At 45.3% G+C, this 22846-nt stretch overlaps 1 protein-coding gene across 1 annotated transcript in view; it reads right to left on the minus strand.

The window, feature by feature from the left end:
* RPAP1 (RNA polymerase II associated protein 1) overlaps window positions 1-22846 on the minus strand; it is a 49484-nt gene that overhangs the window by 16030 nt on the left and 10608 nt on the right. The window contains exons 5-16 of the mRNA XM_035111753.2: window positions 20987-21173; window positions 20514-20690; window positions 19664-19906; window positions 12478-12593; window positions 11385-11483; window positions 10468-10569; window positions 8876-9043; window positions 7610-7801; window positions 7284-7418; window positions 6911-7090; window positions 5730-5887; window positions 4324-4503 (exon numbers count right to left, since the gene is read on the minus strand). Coding sequence (XP_034967644.2) covers window positions 4324-4503; window positions 5730-5887; window positions 6911-7090; window positions 7284-7418; window positions 7610-7801; window positions 8876-9043; window positions 10468-10569; window positions 11385-11483; window positions 12478-12593; window positions 19664-19906; window positions 20514-20690; window positions 20987-21173 — 1937 coding nt within the window. The remainder of the gene's footprint in view (window positions 1-4323; window positions 4504-5729; window positions 5888-6910; window positions 7091-7283; window positions 7419-7609; window positions 7802-8875; window positions 9044-10467; window positions 10570-11384; window positions 11484-12477; window positions 12594-19663; window positions 19907-20513; window positions 20691-20986; window positions 21174-22846) is intronic.

Consider the following 22846-nt stretch of genomic DNA (forward strand, 5'->3'; position numbering starts at 1 on the left):
TTCTAAGCAAGGTTTCAGCAGTTGTTTGGCTGGAGAGGATTCATCAAGTTGCAGTTTTAATATCTGTCAATTTTGTACCATCTGTAATATTTTCACTAATGTTTTGCAAGCTGCCCAGAGACTGCAAAGCAAGCAGAATACAAATTCATTCATTCATTTTTTAAATTTAAGATAGGAAATGGTCAAGGCCCATTTAAGATAGGAAATGGTCAAGGCCCTTGGCTGATGAAAGATTAAGAGCTGCTTCACCCGTGCACAGATATCACTTGATTCCTAATTACAGAAACTCGTGTGACTGATAATTCTTGGGCTCAATCTAAAGATGTCCCTTCGGCTTGCAGAAAAGCTTTCGATCCAGATGATGTTACCACAAACAGAAACGGGGGTTAATTTTCATTGATAACCCCAGCAGGCTGCTGCATCATATTCCATCCTGTTCTAGGAAAGTCACCTCCCTTCCTCTTCCACTAGCAGAGGCACACTATAGTTTTAAAGCCCCTCCACAAGCAAAAGGGAACAATGGGATTCAACCCATTATGTCTGCAGCAATGAGAGTTCCATTTGCGGGATGCAGGACACAAGCTGAATTCGCACAGAACAGCACTCATACTGCAAAAGCACTTTTCTCTGATGCTGGACACATTACGCCTCTAGCAAAGTGTTTTTTCCCTTGGTTTGCCCCTGCAGCCTATCAGTCCCCATATGCTTTCCTTCAAAGTGCTCCCACCCCTGTCACTCACTCTCATCAGAGCAACCTCTTTCACTGAGCCAGGTATTTATTTACACCCACCCAAATGATTATCTTCTCAATCAAATTCCCTGTCAACCTCCACTTCAACAGCACGAACAAACCCCAGGCTTTGCTGGACTCAGCAGTGGATTCCTAGGGAATACCGCAATCAACTGCTCTTCAACAAAGCCTAATTATTTCCTCCCACTCATCCTAAAAAGAGGGAAAAGGAAGAAAGAAAGACACAAAAGCAGGGGACTAAAGCAGGACACACACAGGGAAGACTAGAACTCCTCTTTGAAGGGCAATTAATCTGACAAGACTGCTAGGCTGAAAGAACATTGACGGTCACAACCTTACTTGCCAAAGTGATCAGATTTTAATGAGGTATCATCACCACCCTAATAAATACCTTCCTCACAACTATGGAAAGCCAGAGAAGCTTTGTCACAATTCTCACCACCACCAGTCGTGCACAGACAGCTGTTATGAAAAGGACAGAAACTTCAACACCACTTTCAGCCACAGAACAGCAATTTTTGTCTCCAGGAAGCTTCCATCATGTTTGGTTATGTGTTGTGCTCTCTCAAAAGTTTTCCAAAGACAAACAGCCTCCGGTAAATGAAGCCTACTCCTAGACTCTCTCTGCCTGTATTCTGCTTTTAAAGTGCCCATGTCAAGCAGGACATAGAGAGAGCTCCTAAGTACAAAAAATTTAAAACATCCATATTTTTCACTTTTAAACCCCGAAAATGACTTTCCAACAATGGTGGTGGTGTTCACTCATTTTTGTACGCAAAAGAATGGGTAAATTATATTCACTTTGCTTCTCATAAAAGTCCCCGGGATTTATTTATTTGTACATATTCAACAGCCATCTCATGTTTTAAAAGCCTATAATAATCCCACAAGAGAACCACAAGCATGTGGCTATGTCAGGCTGCATATGATATAATTTAGGAAAGCTGCTTTGCAAACAATAGCCTGTTCTCTTCCCCACCCACCCCATCATTTTGCAGGTAACTGGCTCCCCCCCCCCATCATTTTAAATCCTTTCCTGCCCTTCACTTCAAGTGCCACTTTCCCGAAACAAGTGATGAGAATTCTGCACGGCCCATTTGCAAGAAAAACCAGAGAAATTGATTCACCTATATTTCACAGAGAGCCAATTCACTAACTGCTAGTTTCTCTTTGTAAGGAAGCACTTAACGGCAGAATTTCAACAAACCCTACGTTTAGTGCCAAGTGTTATTTATTTGGGCATTGCAGAAAGCCGACATGTGATGGCACCCTCGGTTCTTAGAAGCAGGAGTGCCACAGCTCTCGTTCAAAATGAAACTCCTCTAAAAACAAGAATACAGTGGTACCTCTGGTTAAGAACTTAATTCGTTCCGGAGGTCCGTTCTTAACCTGAAACTGTTCTTAACCTGAAGCACCACTTTAGCTAATGGGGCCTCCTGCTGCCACTGCGCCACCGGAGCATGATTTCTCTTCTCATCCTGTAGCAAAGTTCTTAACCCGGGGTACTATTTCTGGGTTAGCGGAGTTTGTAACCTGAAGCATTTGTAACCTGAAGCGTCTGTAACCCGAGGTACCACTGTAAAGGCAAATAATAAGGTTGTGCTCACAAACCCATTCCCTCACTCAGTTACACTTTTGACAGAACCTGATATTGTGGGTGGTTTATCTTGTGGCTTTGCAAATGCTTCTTCCTGGGTGGAATGTCATGTCTTTGATCTGGGATAATGCCTCTTGCTTGCCGGGTACGGGCAAGTTTACCTCTGACTTTTGCATTGCCGGAATGTAGCAGCCCACAGTACGGAGGCAATTATGTGGAGCAAAAGCATCCACACATACAGGCAGGGGATGGTTTTCAAGCAGATAATGCAGCAACCTCGCTGAAGCTACACCGAACTGAGTCTGCTCAATGCATGAATTGGAGTCTGATGGGAACCCTGCATGCAAGGTCCCACGACAAAAGAAAGGCAGCTGTATGAGCGTTTGATGGCCTTCCACTGCTCTGTGAAGGCCGTTCTTTTTGGGACAGGCTTTTTAAAATCATTGGCTGCTAGTCATGATGGCTGTATACCACTTCCACACTGCCCAATATTTTTGTCCCCCAAATCAGGATGTCAGGAGGGGAGCACTTTCCAGTCCGGTGCTCTGGCAATCAGAGCACTGGACAAAAAGTGGACTTGTAAAAGGGTAAAAGTATTGGGAAACAATGTATAATGAATTGGAAAAAAATGTTTTAAAGTACCTCCCCCCCCCCCAAAAAAAAACCCAGAGTCCTTTCTGTTGGGGACAATTCAGAGGGAAATTCCCAGGTGTCAAAAAAGATTGTTTATGTATGCTACTACTGCGGCCCGTGTTTTGCTAGCCCCCAAACGGAAAACGAGCGAGGTCCCAAGCAAAGAAGAATGGCAACTTAAACTGATGGAATATGCACAGCTTGTAGATTTAACATATAGAATAAGAGAACAAGAAGAACATACATTTAAAGAAGACTGGAAAATGTTTCCTGAATATATGGGTGAAAATTGTGTTCATTTAAAAATGCTGGTAGCACTAAGATAAATTAAACAATGTTTTGATGGATGTAATAATGGGTTACCGAATGGTTTAGTTCATGTAAAATATGCAGGAATGTGTGGTATGCAAAATGAACCAAGGAAAGAGAAGCAGGGAAATCATTGATTCAAAGTTGTCTAAATGAATATTTTGAAATGTAATCTGGAAAAAATTAATTTAAATTATAAAAAAGGGCACTGGACAAAAAAGAGGGCATTTCAGGATCCTAACAGAAGCCATGACTGGCATCTAGGGAACAGCAGGTGAGGGCCAATACCCTTGTGTCTTACTTGTGAGTTTCCCATAGGCTTTTGCTTGAGATGCTGTACTAGATGGACCTTTGGTGTGGTTGTAACTTACGTTAAAAGGTAACGGTAAAGGGACCCCTGACCATTAGGTCCAGTCGTGACCAACTCTGGGGTTGCGGCACTCATCTCACGTTATTGGCTGAGGGAGCCAGCATACAGCTTCCAGGTCATGTGGCCAGCATGACAAAGCCACTTCTGGTGAACCAGAGCAGCACACGGAAACACCATTTACCTTCCCGCTGTAGTGGTACCTATTTATCTACTTGCACATTGACGTGCTTTCGAACTGCTAGGTGGGCAGGAGCTGGGTCCGAGCAACGGGAGTTCACCCCGTCGCGGGGATTCGAACCGCCGACCTCCTGATCGGCAAGCCCTAGGCTCTGTGGTTTAACCCACAGCGCCACCCGCATCCCATGTAACTTAGGTTACAAAGTTGTTAATTCATCATCTCCCTCACATTTTAGTTTAGAGCATTATATCTGCTATTTCTTATCTCCTTTAAGTGTTATTACTTGCATACAGTTTCTTATATTGTAATCTGCCTTGACATCTGGTTTAAAAATTCAAATGAAAACCTTTACAAGTAAATAGATAAGAATACGAATAAGAAAAAGCACTCCACTGAGTGATGAAAACTCATGTTGCTACTGCAGAACGTGCCTTTTTAGGAACACACACACACACACAAGGACTGGCAAGAGAAGGTGGTGATACCTGCTAAGCTGGGCTTGCAGTTCTGCCCTGCAGCCGGCTGTCTGTGTTACTTGAGTAAGCAGAGTCACCACGGCTGTAGCTCGCTGGACAGAAAGTTCAACTAGAGAGTTGTTCTCCTGAAAACTGCCAGCCAATTGAGCCAGGGATGGGACCGTCTTCATTAGCACAGGATAGAGATCCCTGTAAATTTGAGAAAATGTATGAGGTGGGGGGGGGATGATCACAGGACATTGACTCATTGTTAGAAATAATTTCTTTACTTCCAACAGAATCCCAAAATCCCATGATAAGACTTTGTGACTGACTCATATTCTGCAGAGAAAATGCTTCCTGCTTCTCAAAACGTTTGATAAAATGAACCAAAAGTTCATTTTTTAAAAAAGCAGGGAAAGTTAAAGCTCGAATAGAAACGAGGATTTTCCTATGCAACCGAAAGACATCATTTCAACCTTACTTACATTGTTAACATCTTTCTCAGTAAAGATAAGAGAACTAGCATCTTACATGGCCATGGCAGGTAGAAATATGCCAGAATTTGAAGACGAAAAACAAGGCAACTTTGCAGAAAAGAGCATCACTCATGACCAATTTATTTTGCTTGCTGGTTTGAACACAGCTGTTTAGGGATCAGTCCTTGTGGCAATGATCAGCTGCACCTAGTGTCACTCACCGATACAAAACTAGCATTTGGGCATACATAACCATTACAAAGTGGACCCATTCTGGTTTGTGAAAACCCGTCTGGAGAAGCTGGATCTTCTGCTGGCCCAGAGGCATCAACACCTCTCCCTGCTAATGAGTGGCCTCAGATCTGCAAGCCTCAGATACGGACCTCGCTAACAAGTCCAGTGACTGAGTCCACAGATACCTCACTTCAATTCCAACCTCCTTTATTCAGGGGATGTTGCAGAAAAGGAGGCTAAGCGACCATTTCAGAGACAGTCATTATTTGCTTCCTAGATTCTTGTCAAACTGACTTCCCTGGTAACTGTGTGGATGGGTGGTTTCCCCCCGCTTGTTATCCATCCTGGTTTAGAGATTAATAGGGGCAAATAAACCCTACTGATCTTCTCAGGTCTGGCCTTCTATGTTCTTTATGACGTGGGAGAGGCATACCTCTCTCCTGCCAAGTTGCTGCTGCAGTTTATACAAGCCCCTTCCTCTCCTGCCTACTGCAAAAGAAAAACTGCAATAAGCAGGTGGAGAAGGGAACGGCAGATCAACCACTATAGCTCTATGGCTTTTATGAATGCCAAGGGATTCTTTGACACCACCAGATTCACATCCAAGCTGTTAGCTGACATCCCTGATGGTGAGCAGAAGTTGCAGCTGGGCAAGGGTTTTTCTTTTTTGGCAGGTGGGGAGAAACCCCAGAAGATGCGCCTGAAAACATTCTGAAAACACACCCAAAGAGATCACAGGCCTGACCGTAGCCGGTGGCCACAGCCCACAAGCGGAAAGCTTCAGTGTTCATCCTTATGGCTTCCTCTATTCTCAGGGGAAGGTCTTTGGGATCTTCAGCTACGAAGCGACCCAGCCGACTCTTCAGTTCGAACTTATTAAGCTGTGAATGATAAGCAGACAGCAGAGTAAGATGCAGGACCTTACGGGAGAGTAACCCATACAGACATTCAAGGAGGAACACCTAATGATAGCCACTGGATTAGAGGGCTTTAAAATGGGATCGGGCAAGTCCATGAGGGATAGTACTGTCAATGGCTGGTGACACCATGATGGTTAAATCCACAATCACATGCATTGAACCATGGAACACCAGCTGCTAGCATCCTTACTTGTGGACTTTCTGGATGCAACTGGTTGGCTGCTATGGGAAGCATGCTGGGCAAGATGGATTGTTGGGAGTGACTCAGCCGGTCTCATGTCCAACAGCATATGGCTTGGTGTGGCAGTGGCAGCCACATGACCTCCAGTTAGTCCTATTGCTGCTACTTACTGGGAAGTAGAGGAAGAGAGAGGAGAGGAGAGGAGAGGAGGTGGGAAGGCTGGCACAGTGCACACACACCAGACTGGCTCTGCCATTGCATTTGCACCACACCCAACCTTGCCACCACCTTGTCCTGCCACCTCTGCATTTCAGTAAGCAGCAGTGATCACAACGGAACAAGGTCAGGTGAGCGGCACTACCCCACCACCCCACCTCCTGCCACTGCTTCTACCCCTTCTTAAAGTTTCATGGAAACCAATGGAAGCAGCGTTAAAAATGAGCACTCCTTTTCTTCTTACTTCCCATTGCACTTCCTTGCCGTTGAACCTTCCCATCTCAGCGCCTGTCCTTCATCCACTTTCCCCTTGCTCTCTGCAACCAAAGTACTTCTTACTCCTTCCCCTACCTTACCTCCACATAAAAGTTCTTTAGGAAATCTGAATTCTAAGCATTACTTATTTCAAGCACATGATTTGTTTCCATTGTGCCAAAAATCGGTGTGTGTGTGTGTCCATAGAGAATGCCAACAGACCGGTCAGCCATCTCTGGGGAAACTGAATAACCAGGCTTCTTCTTTTTGTCTCAACCATCTTTTGAACTTCTGCCCCCCTGTTTAAATAGCTTAAGTGGAGAGGCCCTTACCAGCCTGGCAGCTGCATTCCTCCCTCCAGATGCCAAGACTCTCATTAGCTTCATGGCAGTGGCACATGGAACTCCATGCAGGCTTGTGAGCAACTGCCCAGGTTCAGCTACTCTTGGATTCCACTGGGTGGGGAGGAATTCTCTGATGACCATCTCAACCAGGCGAGGGCAATCCAGAATCTGCAAAACAGACATTTAAGAGAGAATATTTAAGAGCGGCACAAAGCCGCTTATTTGTCAGTGCAGCAATGTAAAAAAGTTAACCATCTGGCCAAGTATATCACAGGAATCTGAAATATTCCTATATGATCTCTATTCTTCCACCTCAACTGGCATCTTCTCTGACTCAGAGAACACACACACAGGTACCTACCCGACTGCATGCTTCAGTAGAGTGCCTTGCAATGCGCGTTAGGATGTCTAGACTCTCCAGGACTACCAAAGGCACAGGTCGCATTACTTCCAGAATGTATCTCAGGCGCTGAAGAATCTTGGTCTTTAGCAGTCCCTTGGAGATAATAATAAACAGCGATGGTGACAAAAGGAAGGTTTTGTAAGTCTAATACAAAAGCCCCAATTATGGCTCAGCAAACTTCCACATCAGCCTATGAATCAGTAACAGATTGTGTATGTTTTCTGTGTTTTTTTACACAGATACTGCTTTATTGACAATATTCTGGAAGTGACTAGAAGTTTTACCTTTACGGCATCATATTGTGCCACTTCTGGATCTGGTTTGTTTTCATCCTTTGGTCTTTTCCCAGGTGCCTTCTGAGTTGGAGCTTGTTCCTCATTCTCATCTTCTTCCTCCATCTCCTCTTCACCTTCGTTCGGGATAAAAGGGTAGACAGTCATACCCTGGTACCACGAAAATGTCTTGTCCAGATACTCCTGGAAGGAAGTGAAAAACAAGAAGCTCGTTCTTGCTGAACAGCTGTCAAAAAAGAAGCAGGAGAGGATGCTCTCAAGTCCAATTCTAGACGTCTTTGATAGCAAGGCTTGGAAAGAGCCCTCCCAGAGGCAGTACTGGAATAGATGGTGTGAGAGGCAGCACTGAGACTTGAGAAACCAGAGTTCGAATCCCCACTTAGCCAGTCACTGCCCCTCAGCCTAACCTACCTCACAGGGCGGCTGCGAGGATAAAATGAAGAGGAGAGAAGTGTGTGAACCACCTTCAGCTTCTTGGATTAAAGGTAAGACATGAATATAATAATAAACTATAAAAAACAAATATTCATAATAAGTTCTAAAGGCATGGACCCAGAATTGTTCTTCTGCAAACAGAAGGGCTTCTTCCATAAACAGAAAACGCAAAGGATCCATTTAACGCACAAGGAGGAAGCTGCCTCTTGCAGAGTCTGGACACTGGTTCATCTAACTCAGTAGTGTCTCTCACCAGAGGATGGGAGTCTCAGGCTCAGGGGCCAAATGTGGCTCTCCATGCCTCTCTTTCTGGCCCTTGGAACTCAGCCCCTAGGTCTTACTCCTCATCAGTCCTGTACCATACTCTCCTTAAATGCTTTTTGCCTGTCTGGAATGTGTCCTTCTACTATGATAACACCCCTTGCTTGCCTGGATGGCAAGGCTGGAGAAAAATGTGTGGATCGCTGGAATGTGGCCTGCTGACACAAAGCTAAGAGTCACAGCAATTGCTCTACCCACTTTCTGTCTCTGGCGCCATCCCCCAGTGGTACGCCACACTACAAGGAGATGTGGCCACATTTGGGAGTGGCTCTGCATGATTTCAGAAAAGAGTAAACACTCTTTTCTGAAATCATGCAGAGCCACTCCCAGCCCTGCCTGGAGATTGAACCTGGGACCTTCTGCATGCAAAGCAGCTGCCCCACCACTGAGTTGAAGGGGGCAGACGCCCATTTTGGACCAAGGAACACAGAGATCTATCCCTACTGATACCAACATGCAAAACTATTTTACGTGGATTCTTGGGTTCTACAGATACGACACCTCATCATCTGGAGAGACAAGAAGCGCATGGAGGGCGTGGACAGTGGCTGCAACGACATTATCCACTGGGTCATCCAAGGAGAAGCGGAGCAAAAAGAGGAAACCAGCATCAAGCAGCACCCGCAGGACGCTTCCTTTCAGCGAGGAGGCAAACTCCCCTGCCTTGGCCTGAAAACACACACCACAAAAACAAAGTCAGGTTAAAAAGAGAGAGAGAGAGAGAAGTTGTTTTTAGAAGGCAGCCACCAATGTTGCACAGGGACACTTTCCTGGAAGTCCTTAGACTGGAAACTGATGGAAGCAAATCCCTTCCACTTCTCACTTCAAATCATGACATTTTCTTTTTTTATGATGAAGATTGGTATCTTTTGCATTCTTATCCTTTGGGGAAATGCACACAGCTATAAGGCAACTGAGTTTCTCCTTAGGGCTCCACATATGAGACCACCAAATACTATGGGCAGCTGCATCTCTGGCATCAAGGAGGAATGTTATCCCCTTGGAACTCTGCCAAGGTGTCTCTTGTCTCTGACGTTTGCCCTGTGCTTTGCAGGCCTTGCGAATGTTTCCAAAGCACAATACTGTAATGAAATCAGACCCTTCCACTCCCACCCATCCATCACTCTGTGCATGCCACAAACAATGATGGTCTACCAATGGGGACTAAGCCAGCCAAGACCTGTGGATTCTGGCTTATATCAATATACAATTATGGCCAATTTCTGCCAGATTTCATAACCTTTTCTCATTGCTTTAAAGCACTTAAGAGCCTAATTTGGCTGTTCCCAATAGCCAACGTATTCAACTAAACCACAAATTAATACAATGCAGCAGATTTTTCTGAAACTAAGTTCACCATTAGCGGATTTGGCAGTAGCTAGTGAATTAAACTGCTAGTTGCCTTTTATTTCCCTTAACAAATTCCTATGCATGTTTATTCAGAAACAATCCACACTAGGTTTTAGTGGCGCTTGTTCCCGGGTAAACGTGCAAAAGAACATCACTTGAACCTTTCAGGTTAGATAATAACATGATAACAGCATTAGAAGACAACTAGTAAGATTTCAGTCTAGTCAGCAACATTCTTTCAAAGCAGTTCAGTGGCTTAAAAGAGCCACCAAATAGTTTTATTTACTCATTAATGAGGTAGGAACCTTCAAAAATGTTTTAATATGGCCTTCCCCAGGCTGACTCCCTCAAGCTTTGCTGCTAAACTCCAACTTCCATCAGGTCCAGGCAACACAGCTAGTGGACAGTCTTAAAGCAACATCTGGAGGTGTCAGGCTGGGGAAGACTGTTTTGATCAATGACCCATCTAATAAGAACTGTCACAGCATGGAGCTTTCTGTTGGTGCACCGTGGTCATTCTTCAACTTTGCAAAAACGACCACTTCAGATCAAACCTTGTGAATGTACTTGGGTGTCACCAAACTGTCTTAATTTAGAGATTCCCTAGGGCCAATTAAAAGGTGAACAAGATCAGAAACCAGAAAGCACATTGGTGATTTGGTATGTGGAGATGGTTTATGCGCCATCAGAAGAAACCTGGCCACCCCTTTTCTCTCTTGTCACCCCTACGAAGGTTAACTCACCTTCTGGACAATGTGACCAAGCACCTGCAAAGCCAGAGTCCTTTGCTGAATGACCTGGCTGCGAGACAAGTGGAAGAGCTCTTGCAGAGAGTAGCCAGCCCTCTAGCATAAAAATAAAACATCCAGACATTAGGGTATCTATTGTTAAGTTACAAACTACTGAAGAGACATCATCCTTTCACCTGAACAGACTCTGAAAGAAGCAAGGGAGTCAATAGGACTGTCCTCTGCCAATCCCACTGCACAATCCAGGTAATAGTGCAATACATGCCTTTGCTAAGGTGCCTGTGCTAAGCTTCAGAGGAGTCGAGCATGCAAGACACATCAAATGCTACAAAGAAAGGATGGGGAAATATTCCAACCTGATGGAGGTTACAGTAGGAGTCACCCTTCTTTTATAATGCTCCATTAGGCTCTAAGCCAGGCATCTCCAAACTGTGGCCCTCCAGATGTTTTGGCCTACAACTCCCATGAACCCTAGCTAACAGGACCAGTGGTCAGGGAAGATGGGAATTGTAGTCCAATACATCTGGAGGGCCACAGTTTGGGGATGCCTGCTCTAAGCAAAACACCGAAGACTGGGCCTTCCCAGGAGAAACATTAATTGGAAAGCTACACTACACTATCCAATAGTCTGGGATCTACAGTTCAATAAGTTCCTGGTACTCAAGAGGAGGGTAGGGGAAATTCCCACCCTCGTATGTGATGAGAAAAAGAAATCTTGCTCCCAGTAGCAATCTTATTTCACAGTAATTAATTATCTGCTTCTTCCATTTTTGAAAGCAGGAAAGTACTTTATACATGCCATCAACTGAGAATCATTAATGGTCAGACCACCTAGCCCAGGACTACCTAAGGAAAGACAGGAAAGAGAGTTAAACATGCCATGAGATCACAAGCATGTGTTCTCCCCTTACTTCTGCTTCCTCTCCGTGGTGATGTAGGCCCAGATGTGTGGGCAGGTCTTTATCTGGGGGAATAAGTTCTCCCTTCAGATTGAAGCGTGCCTGCATTGCCTATTAGAGAAAGAAACAAATAAAATTATAACCTTTATTGCCTACTGTGCCATTCAGCTATTCTACCAATTTAGCTGCTCATACTTGTAGGATCTAAATCCCTTAACTACCCAAGCCAAGTTTTACCATTTTTTGCCAACCAGGAAGGGGATCTCCGGCCTAGGGACCAAATGTGGTCCTCCAGGTCTCTCTGTCTGGTAGGGTTAGAAACTCAAGAGATATAAACTATAATCACCAAATGACACCTTAAACCTATGTTACAATGGACTGTCTAGGTGCCATTTTCTTTTACAGGGAAATTATCATCATCATCTCTATAGCGCTTTATATTTTAAAGAAAAAATGTCTCAGAACAGTTTCCAACACATTAAAACATCAAATAAAACAATATACAGGATTAAACAGTGACAAGACATCTCCACAGATCAGCCAGCCGGCTGCCACACAGCAGTGTCTTTTGATGCTGGGATATGGGGTTTTTTTGGGGGGGGGGCAGCAGAAACCGCAGCTGTACACCAGCCAGATGGTGGAGATGTTAGTTGCAAAACCTGATGACAAGATATCTTCACATGGTCACAACTGGACCTGGTTCCTGGGGGATTTCAAACACTGCTGTCTGGCCTTTGGGATTCTCTGTAGACCAAATTGCCTCTCCCAGGCCACACCCTCCTTGAGAGCTTCTGCCTGGCTAGAATGTCTCCTTGAACTGAAATAATGCCTCTTGCTTGCCTGGAAGGAGGGTGGAAAGTGGTGTGGGTGGGTGTGGGTGGAGAAACAGCTTTTTCATGGCTGGAATGTAATCTACTGTTACCAAGGCAAGAGTCACACCCATTGCTCTTTTGCTTCTGCCCCCCTACTGGGATGCAGCCTGCCCACCCCCGAAGGTTCCCATAAAGGAAAGCAGCCCTCAGGCTGAAAAAGGTTATCTACCAATTTTCTAGGGGGAAGATAATTTGAAAGCAAGAAAGAAGGGACTGTGTTTTATTCTCCTGACCTTTTTGGTTTTCTTCTGCCGAGGTTCAGGGAGGTCCTTCAACCACTGCAGCTTCTCTAACTCCACTGTGTCCATGTGGAGCCACTCTTTCTGAGGCTTCACTGGAAGGTCATCACCTTTTGGGAAAGGCAAAGGCGGACATTGTTATTCTTGAGCGTGAAAGCAGAGCATACATCACTTTCATTGTCAACATTTGTGGCTCTGAAGAAGTGCATCAAATACTGCTTTCATGACACTACAAGGGGAAGGGGGGAAAGCTCAGAGACTGACTCATCATCGATACATAAACATCAAAGGTCCACCAACAGTTTAATCTTCTATTAGATATGGAGAAGGAAAGTGGATGGCGCCGTTAATAAAATTTGCAGATGAAATGAAGATGAGCTGAATATCAACTTGGACGTGGAGTGAATACAATCAGATTAGAAAATCAAGAGCACAGAATAACATGAGGCTAATGATTTAAACTGCACTCCAACAACCCTAAGAAAAGGATCTCAAAATAAAGATACTAAGGGGAGAAAGTAAGAGTCTTGAAAAGCAAGTTCAGAGGGCTCCATTATTGCCGTCTCTCTAGCGATAATGCTTAGAATTCTGGGTCCTCACAAAGAGCCAGTGAGAAATTGAAAGGGGGAAAAAATCAACTAATTATACATCTTGGCTCTGCAGCAAAAACTGAATAGGAGACTCTGAGCATAGCCAATAAGTTTTTTAATGGCTGGAACATCAAGAAGATCAATTATTTAGCATTATAGACTAGGCAGCAATGGAAGGAACAATTAGCACCTTGACAACCTCTTGAGATAAATCTACTGAGTTAACTCTGGAATGTTGTTCTAGGACAATGGGGCAATCAGTAATGGAGTAAGCATCCAAATCAAGTTAAACAAAGCTCTAGTAAAATTACAGTAAGAGCTTACTTTCAACCATTACCTATTGCTTATCTTTGGACTATAAGCAAGGTAAAACAGCTGTTGGAATGCTCCATCACATGCCCAGGTGCTAAATTACAATGCAATTTGCCATAAGTCTACTTAGAAGTAAGCCCCACTGACTTCAGTGGGACTTACTCCAAGGTATGTATAGCAAGGATGCTGAAACAGTGGTCAGCCCCGCAAATGAGTAAAATGTTGGATAGCACTAGAAGAAGAAGAGGCTAACAATCTCCTTTCCCCTCCTCCCCCACAACAGACACCCTGTGAGGTGGGTGGGGCTGAGAGACTTCAAAGAAGTGTGACTAGCCCAAGGTCACCCAGCAGCTGCATGTAGAGGAGCGGAGACACGAACCCGGTTCCCCAGATTACGAGTCTACCGCTCTTAACCACTAACACCACACTGGCACACTAAGAAATATCTACACAAACCCAAAACATTGTGAAGGCCTCACCCCCCAAAAAACTCAAAACCTCCATAGGGCTATGGCTTCCTTAAACTGCCTCATTCCTAGCTGTTTTACCTCTCTCTTTTTCTCATCTTGAGTTGCCTCTCGTTAGCTGATTTTAAAGAGAAGAGCCTAAATAATTTCCACAATGTCGACACACAGCAAAAAGCAAAGGACCATTTCCAGACTTAACTACCCAGATTGGAAAAACAATTCACCTGTTCACTTCAACCTAATCCACACTTAGTTCAAGGTACATTCATTTTATGTTTTTTTAAAGAAAATGCTGGAATGAAGAACAAACACACCCGTGGGGTGGGTGTGAAGCAGGAAGAAGCAGAAGAGTCTTCTGGTGTTTGTTTTTTCCTCTCCATTAATCACTAAATGGAGAAGGCGGATTAAACCATGCTCTGAATCAAATTAGTAATCTGTACCACCAGACACTAGCATTGCAATCTTGTCAACAGTAGGGGAAGACTGTTATGTATTCTAGGGTTATCAGCAGATTGTTGAACTGATGATAAACCCCTTTAGAGAAACACAACCTGGCAGCCCGGATGGTGAATGTGCACTGAACCTTTCCAAGCTTATGTTTTGTTTTTCAGAATTGGGCGTGCAACATATAGTCAGCCTATAGTGCCATTTCCTGCAGCTTGGCTCTCCCCTGCTCACTGTTTTACAAGCACAGCCCCCACCAAGCCAAATCACTGCATCTGCTAAAGTTCTGGCTCTCTGGTACTCGACACCATGACAGCATGAAGCAGAGTAGGAGGAAGGCATTGCAGAGAAATGCCTCCTACATGCATTAACTGGAGAAGATTACAGAGGCTTTTGCCAGGCTCCCTCACATGCACCATTACATCTTCTGGGACGCATGGCATAGAGTGCTGTGGAACTTGTGCAAGAGGAAGTCTGGTTGAAACCCTGCTCAACAGCAGAGGTCCTTGGGCACGTGCAATAAACCTATTGCACTATTTGCTGTGTGGCTAAAATGTTACTAGCCCTCGGGAGGAAAAGGGTGCAGATATCACCCCAGGCTTGCAAGCTTCCCTGTCCCCTTTTCTAGTGCAGCTACAAGGAGATCAGAAGCCTTGGCTCCTGCGTGTGTCATTTGAGCTCCAAAATTTGGCTCATTTTTACCCACCCCATCAGTTACCTGTCTGTTCTAAGCAGCTGTAGTTCTCAAGTGTTTTCAATCACTTGCTAGCCTTTTAGCTGACAGACAGCAAGGAATGAAACCTGGGGTTGTCTGCATGTGAAGCAGCACTGGGCAATATATCAATATATCGCTCAGGGACCAGTATTGGGAGGAGACCATGATGACAGCTTCACTCAGCGGTATTGCTCCTCCCTCTGCTTCTTTGAACTGCTTGGGCTGAGGAACGTGCTGCTGCCCTCCCCTCAGCAAAGCAGTTTTAATGAAGCTCCGACCCGCCACCAGCTCACAGGAACCAGCGGTGGGATGGTGGCTCCATTAAAAGGATTGGGGCTGCTCAGCTGGGAAGTGTGAAGCCTGCCCTTCCCAGCTGAGAGAGCCCTGACCCCGTTCCTGCTTGCACTCAAATAGGAGTGGGATCGGACCTGCAGCCTTGCTTGGCTACCACCTGGCTGCCTCCGCCTTGGGGTGTGTGCTGTGCCTTTCCTCCCAGAAAGGCGGAGCCCACCCTCCTGGTGGAAGGCACCCAAGTGGTGTAGGTGCTCTTTGATAATGCTGGCAGGTCTGCCACTCGCCAGCAGCCCCTCTCCACAAGGTGCAGATAGGGTGGTTTTGCACCGCCTTGCGGACTTTGCCCAGGAAGGTGGGCTGGCACTACACTGCCATGTTGAAAACCCAACATCGCCCAGCCCCTAATGTGAAGCATGTGCCCTGTCACTGAGCTCTGATCCTGCCCCCCAAGCTGCAATCTCTGCTTCCATTGCAGCAAAGAAAGTCCACTGGGGATTTCGAACCCCTTTCGGAGGAAGGATGGGATATAAACTTAATAAATCAACAGACCCTTATTACGGAAAGCACCTGAAGGAGACCTTGAGAATCGGAAGCCCAAATCTTTGACCTTGTTAAGAATGGGTTTCCCCTTCTGAATTAATTGCTCTCTTCCCGTTGCAAGCACCAGGCTGCCTTCTTCCCTCTGGCAACATGGCTGCTGCTAAGTCTATTCAAGATGAATTTACTCCTTGGCATCAACAGTGGCAGCTTTCCAATGCTAAGTGCTAATGCAAAATTAATAATAAGTCTCCTGCTGGGCACAATGTGTTGCATGCATAACCTCAGGCAGCTTGAAAAGCTCAATTGATTTTTATAATTGCTCCTCTCTTCCCAACGATATACTAAGTCACCCTACGGATAGTTGCCCTTCCTTGGTTCGACACACCTTTTCCTCCCCTCCCAGAACCAGGTTCTGCTTCCCTCCACAATCTTGCTTCTCCTCTCCCGATATGCCATCTCATAAATCCTTTGCTATCAATCTGCTGCTACCTCCACATTTTTTAAGGCTCGAAGGATCCACACACACCCCGCCCCCAATCCTGGTGCAGAGGAAATGCCCAACATTTCTCTTCAAGCAGTGCACTTACAAGCTATTGTTCTAGGGCCAGCCTGCTAAAAACTAAAACCCAATGCAGGAAAAGCATATGAAAATGGGGGGGGGGAGAGAAATTGTGGGCAGGGGAGGGGAAGCAGCTCTTGTGGAAGCAGCTAATCCACCTGCTCTCGCTTCTTCTCCCTTCCCTCCTCTTGCACATTAAAGCTGCTCTCTCAAGAAGAAAAACAGTAAACACCACCCTTATCGCACCAAACCACACCGCTCAAATCCAGGAGCGATTCAAAGATCTCATTAAGCAGGCTCCACGAGGCAAGGAGACCCAGAGAATATAGCAGAACAAAGGATCAGACAGAAGGAAACAGGCAGCGCATGTTTGGGGCCTGGGCGCTGGGGGGGGGGAGGCAGCGGAGAGGTAAAACACTCAAGAAGAGAGGGGTGCAACAAGGCGGGAGAAAAGGAACAGGATGGAAAAAAGAATAAAAGCAGAGAAGTTTCAAATTAAAGCTTACAAAAGAGCAGGTCTGCACAAACTGTGACCCACAGAGCCAGGCACTACTGGGCATGTATCGTGGGCTGCCAGGTATCTGGCAACCCAGAAAGCTACCTTATACAGTACCAAGACAGACCACTGGTCCATCCAGCTCTGTATCCTTTGCACTGATTGAAATTACAGGTAGGTAGCCGTGTTGGTCTGAGTTGAAGCAAAATAAAAAAATTCCTTCAGTAGCACCTTAAAGACCAACTAAGTTTATATTTTGGTATGAGCTTTCGTGTGCATGCACACTTCTTCAGATTCTTCAGTGTGTATCTGAAGAAGTGTGCATGCACACGAAAGCTCATACCAAAATATAAACTTAGTTGGTCTTTAAGGTGCTACTGACTGATTGAAATTGATCAGCTGCCAGACAGGGCTCTCTCCCACCAGCCCTACGAGGAGATGTCAGGGATTGAACCTGGGACCTTCTGCACTCAAAGCAGCTGCTCTACCACTGAGCTAGGGCCCTTACCCGTGTTTCTGCAGTCCCAAGAACTCAGTAAAACCAAGGAGGTTAACTGTCCTCTTGGATCGACTTCATGGGTCATGGTTTGTTTGGCCGCTTAAGGGAAGCACAGAAAGCTGTTGGCCCACCTGGCTCAGTTATCATCCATGATGGCAGGCAGTGGCTCTCCAGGATTTCAGACAGAGGTCTCTCCCAACCCTACCTGGAGAACTCAGGGCCTTCTGTCTGAAAGCACCTGCTCTGTCACTGAGCTGCAGCCCTTCTGGAATACACTTCGAGGGAGCTTTATTGTAACAAAATGCTGAGGCAAGGAGCTAAAGAACAGGATCCCAAAACTGACCAAGATGAAGGCCTCGGAGATTCTGCCTGACCCCTCAAGGTCTCATTTGCAACTGAAATGAAGCCCTGAGTGCTCTTAAGTGAATTAACATGTTTAGGCTTTCTTGCTCTGCTTTCTCTCTACCATTTCTTCCTCCCATCACTGTGGAAATTAAGATGTAAGCTCCTTGAGGCAGAACCTTGTCTCTCCCTGCCCCACCCTCTTTATTTTTAATGCTTTCCTCATTGTCTGGGGATAACAGAGGCAATGAGCAACTGCTTTTGGCTGTCCTTTATCAAGAACTGCCTGCAGGTAACTCAATCTGGACCCACTAGCAAGATCATTTAAGTACAGGAAACAGAAACTGGCCTGCAGATATGACAAGAGTACAAAGGGTATTATTGATCCAAATAGGTCCTGCAGTGTCCATATCATCATCAGAACACAAGCTCCAGCAGAAGCCCACAGGTCCCCCTCACGAATTTGACTCCAATCTTGAGGCACCACAAACAATGTAGAGTATTTCCTCCAAGGCACATATTATCCCCGTTCCTACAATTTGAAGGGGATGGAAGGTGGGTGCCCCTCTAGCCTGCCAATCAACCAATACCTCAAGCTGTGTGCCTTTTAAGCCTAGGTAATCCACGCTGAGGACGAATATAATCTAAACACAAGATTATTAAACCTCACAGGATTTATTTGTCTTGGGAGAGATTCCAGCTAGCTTTAAGCAGCTATCGAAATCTGCTTCCTCCACCTCCAACCCAAGGCCTTTTGTTCACAGCAAGTTCTAGTTTGGAGGAGTAACTCCACTTGGCAGTCAATCTCCTTCCCCAAAGGCACAACAATTTCTCACTGGCTTCACCCAACCCTGCAGTGCTGTAGAAGCTGCAATGGAGACTGAGCTACATTAGCAGCTTCTGCAGGTGCAGCCGCTAAAACAGGCACCCCCAAACTTCGGCCCTCCAGATGTTTTGGACTACAATTCCCATCATCCCTGACCACTGGCCCTGTTCGCTAGGGATAATGGGAGTTGTAGGCCAAAACACCTGGAGGGCCGCAGTTTGGGGATGCCTGCGCTAAAACCTGTTCCGACTTATCTTCACTCACTTCTGCAGAGCAAGTGGCCAATGATGTGGCGGTTCCTGGACTCATTGCCAGTGAACCTCTCTCTCCAGTCCCCAAACTTTCTACTGTTCATCCTTGTTCTCCAATCTCACAAATCAGATCCTTTACTTACACATAGGGAAATCGCTGATTCTTCCCTACAAAGCCTCTGCCCAGGTACCTAATTTGACAGCTCCGTTGTTAACTTCAAACACATCGCTTCTGGGAATCAAGATAGAAAAGCCAGGCCCAGAATCACCTTGCAGTAAACATGGGTTTAGGGTCATCTCAGAGTGGAAGCAGAAAGAGGCTGCAGCTGGGAGAGATTGTGGGCGCAGGGGGAGTCACTGAAATGGGCATATGTTCACAAGGAGCAGGTAATGTTGCCATATAGTGCCACACAGTGAATGAATCAGCAGCAGCAAATATATACATATATATAAAACCCAAACATATTGATTGTTCCCAAACCACAGGCAGCCTGCCAAGAAGTGAAAGTGAAGGTGCCATTCAAAACTACTCTTATCAGCAGCTGCATCTGTGGTTGCCACATTCTTTTCATCTCTGCCTCCCCTTGCCAGAGAGTATTGCAACACCAGCAAATATATGAAAACTGCATGTAGCAAGTCTTCCCACCCCACCCCACCCCACCCCCGAGGTTGGGTCAGGTAAAACAGCAAAATTACGGTCCTGCAATTGTTCCATTTGCACAACAGATTTGAGAATATTCTAGAATCGAAGCAATGATCAAAACCCTGGAAAAACGATCGTATATATTATATGGAAACTTGGCCATTTTGCTTATCCATTGCAACACCACATAACTTTTCCTTACCTGTGTTATCCTCCATTCTTGTACCAGCTTCTGTTTGCAGGGCCTCCTCCATGCCCTCCTCCTCTTCCATCACTGGCTTCTGTAACAAAGGAGCTTTCAGAGTTTCTTCTGCTTCATGCTGGGGTCTAGGCTGCATTTCTGGATGCAAAAGCTTTCTTGGCCTCTCAGGCTGCTTTTTGCTTTCTCCTTCCCGAGTTGCCTTACCATCATGTCGTGACTTTAAGAACGCAAGTAAACTGGGATCTGATAACCACGGAAATGGGACAAAATACTGTCAACATTAATATTCCTCTTTGATGCACGTGTCAATTCTTTGAGTCAATACTGATTGTTGCTATTATTAATAATAATTGTTGTTGACAATATAAAAACACAAAAATGCATAACACAGTAACAAGCAAAAACAATATCCCCACTCATAACCCCATCAGGTCCCCTCCCACCTGGCCTTCAGACAGAGGACTGCTTTTCAGGTTGCAAATTAAAGACATGATATCACATTTGTGTCTCAGAAGCATCCTGTCCAAAAAGATTAATGTAAGCAGCTAACTTCAACAGACCCATGAGGTCTGTGAAAGAGGCTTTGCAGTTTGTGTGCCTGTTACTAAGTCGGCTGCATAAACTAAGCATGCCAACAGGAAATCTTCAAGCGTGGGAGCGACTCCTGGGAATGATTCAGAGTGTCTGAAGTTGGCTTTTGCTGCTTTGAATACAATGTTCTTGTGTGTAGAGTTCATGTTATGTTTCGTGCTTTCAAAACTGAAGGTAACTGCCCTGATCCTTAAAAATCAGAGGGGGGTTAATCCAAATCACTGAATAAGGTGTACAGAAGTCAGCAAGTTGTTCGTACCTAGCTGAGCCAGCAGTCGTTTCTGCTCCTCCAAGATCTGCTCTTGAGACATGGACTGCAGCTTCTCCAGGTTCTCCTTGTGGATGTTCTGGGCTTCTTGCTCTCCTCCCAGGCTTCCGAGACCTTTCCCAGTGACAATACTTGACCGCTCACTGTGTACACTACCAGCAGGCTTATCTAGAAACAAAGAGCACTGTGAGTGGTATTCATAAGCAAACCTAAACTGATAACATACTCCACTGAGTTGATTTACAATCTGGTGCATGTATTCTCAGACATTAAGTCCCACTGAGTTCAATGGTGCTTACTCCAATGTAACTGTGCACAGGATCACAGCCTCAATGCTTGGGCTCACCAGCACAACCTTTTAAGGAGCTATTTGCTTCTCTATCCTAATATTCAATGAGCATCTTCAAGGCTTCCACGTGCCATCGGGAACTGAGAATACTTGCTCCACGGGTATCAACATTTACCTTCCTCACCCCTGCGGAATTGGGTCTCCAAGGCTTCAGGAGGTAGGACAGCATCTAGAGCTGCTGGTCCTACATTTGTCTGCTCAGCTTCCTCAACAGTAGGAGAAGATATCTGAGCCACTTCGGCTGCCCTCTTAGCAGCTATCTTCTGAGCAAAGATGCTTTTCTTTCCAGCTGCTGATTTTGCCTGCAAGACGACAAAACAGCAAGTAAGCACTCCTCTGTCTTTCTCATATAACCAAAAAACAACCATTCATCAACATCCGTGCCACCCACTCCAATTGGGTCAATACGTGTTATCCAGATTTTCTGCTGTCTTCAACATGGATTTCTATATTGTGTCCTCAACTGCAAACTGCAGATTAGACAGGGGGTTTTTTTGGGGGGGGGGTGTCACAGCCCTTCCTCACTCTTTCCCAGATACAATGTAATATATTACTTTGCTGTTAAGTGTTTAAACACCAGGAAGAGAAAAATAGATACATTTCTTGACAAAATGCAGCAAGCAAGAAAGTATCTGGTTGTAGGTAGATTCTGGCTAGCTTGTTCCACTCTGCCTTCATGATTAATCCAAGAGTCTGCTTATCTGAACGCTTTGCATTTCTGAGGATAAACAGACTTCACTGCCTTGGAAAAGCCATCTCTGAAGATTTTGGGACCTTAAGAGGGCAAGATTTTGAATGATGCTTAACTAATGGATTTTAAAATTTGCATAGTTCAGGCACTGTCAAAGACTTACTGACTATTGATAAGAAAAAAAAGCGGCATGAAGCATATCCACCTTGATGCTACTAAGCCAAGAAGCTGTGATGGAAAGAAAAATGATATATTGCTACAGCCAAGATTGCACAACCGATATGCACACCATGAACTGTGTGGAAACTGGCAGGAGAGTTTCTGTGGATGCAGATTTGCTTCCCTCCAACAAGAGCCAAAACAGCTGGTTCAGCATGCAAAAGCCTGTCTGTGCATGCAGAAGAGACTCTCTGGATCCCGGCCCATGTCTCCCATCAGCATATTTAAAAACAGAGACAAAAAGTAGCACCTTCTATATTCAAAATGGCAAATACCAACGTTGCACACTCCAATAGAAAACTTTGCAATGCACTAGAAAGACTGGCTTTTTTTATTTAAAAAAACAAAACAGCATGCCCTGTAACAAGCTTTTCAGATGCTCCAACGCTACAAGTCCATGCTGTCTCCCAGGAGACAAAACTCTTGCATGTTCTCCCCTTCTCTTCGTTGTTTTCTGAGCTGTTGCCTCCTAGAGCTCCAATCAGTAGTCTGGTGGGAGTGTCTGCCAATTCTGACTGCAGCTCCCATAGTAAAAATGTAAGTGAATAGGCCAGAGGTGCAGGCAAACACAAGGCCACACCCCAGAAACCCCAGAAAAAGAAAACGTTTTGTAGCATGCCAAAAATGCAGTTCAGACTCCCCTGAACTAGGAAGAAACCCAGGCAATTTCAGGGCTCTGCTAAGTTTTCATGAATGACAATGGTAGTAAAAACTGGGCAGGGAACCACTGAAAACACACTGAAATCCTACACTTCACTAATGTGAATCCACCACTCACTGCTGGCAGGTATCCGAAAGTTTAGAATGGCTTTCTTCATCAACTTTTGAAATATGGAATAACATGTTCAGTACCGTTAGCCTGAACTTCACCAGGAAGTGGTGTGACAATGACAACAGGAGCCACAAAAACCTGCTCTATTTCCAGACCATCGACCTTGCCACCAAGGGCATAACCCAAATCAAGGGCATGTCCCACACTTGGGGTCAAGCTGGTGACCCCTCGAGGAAGCCCCATGGTTGCCCCATTGCCTCCCAAAATCCAACCAAAGCCCAACAATGTCCCAT

This window comes from Zootoca vivipara, chromosome 1 (genome assembly GCF_963506605.1).
Source record: "Zootoca vivipara chromosome 1, rZooViv1.1, whole genome shotgun sequence".
NCBI classification, from domain to species: domain Eukaryota; kingdom Metazoa; phylum Chordata; class Lepidosauria; order Squamata; family Lacertidae; genus Zootoca; species Zootoca vivipara.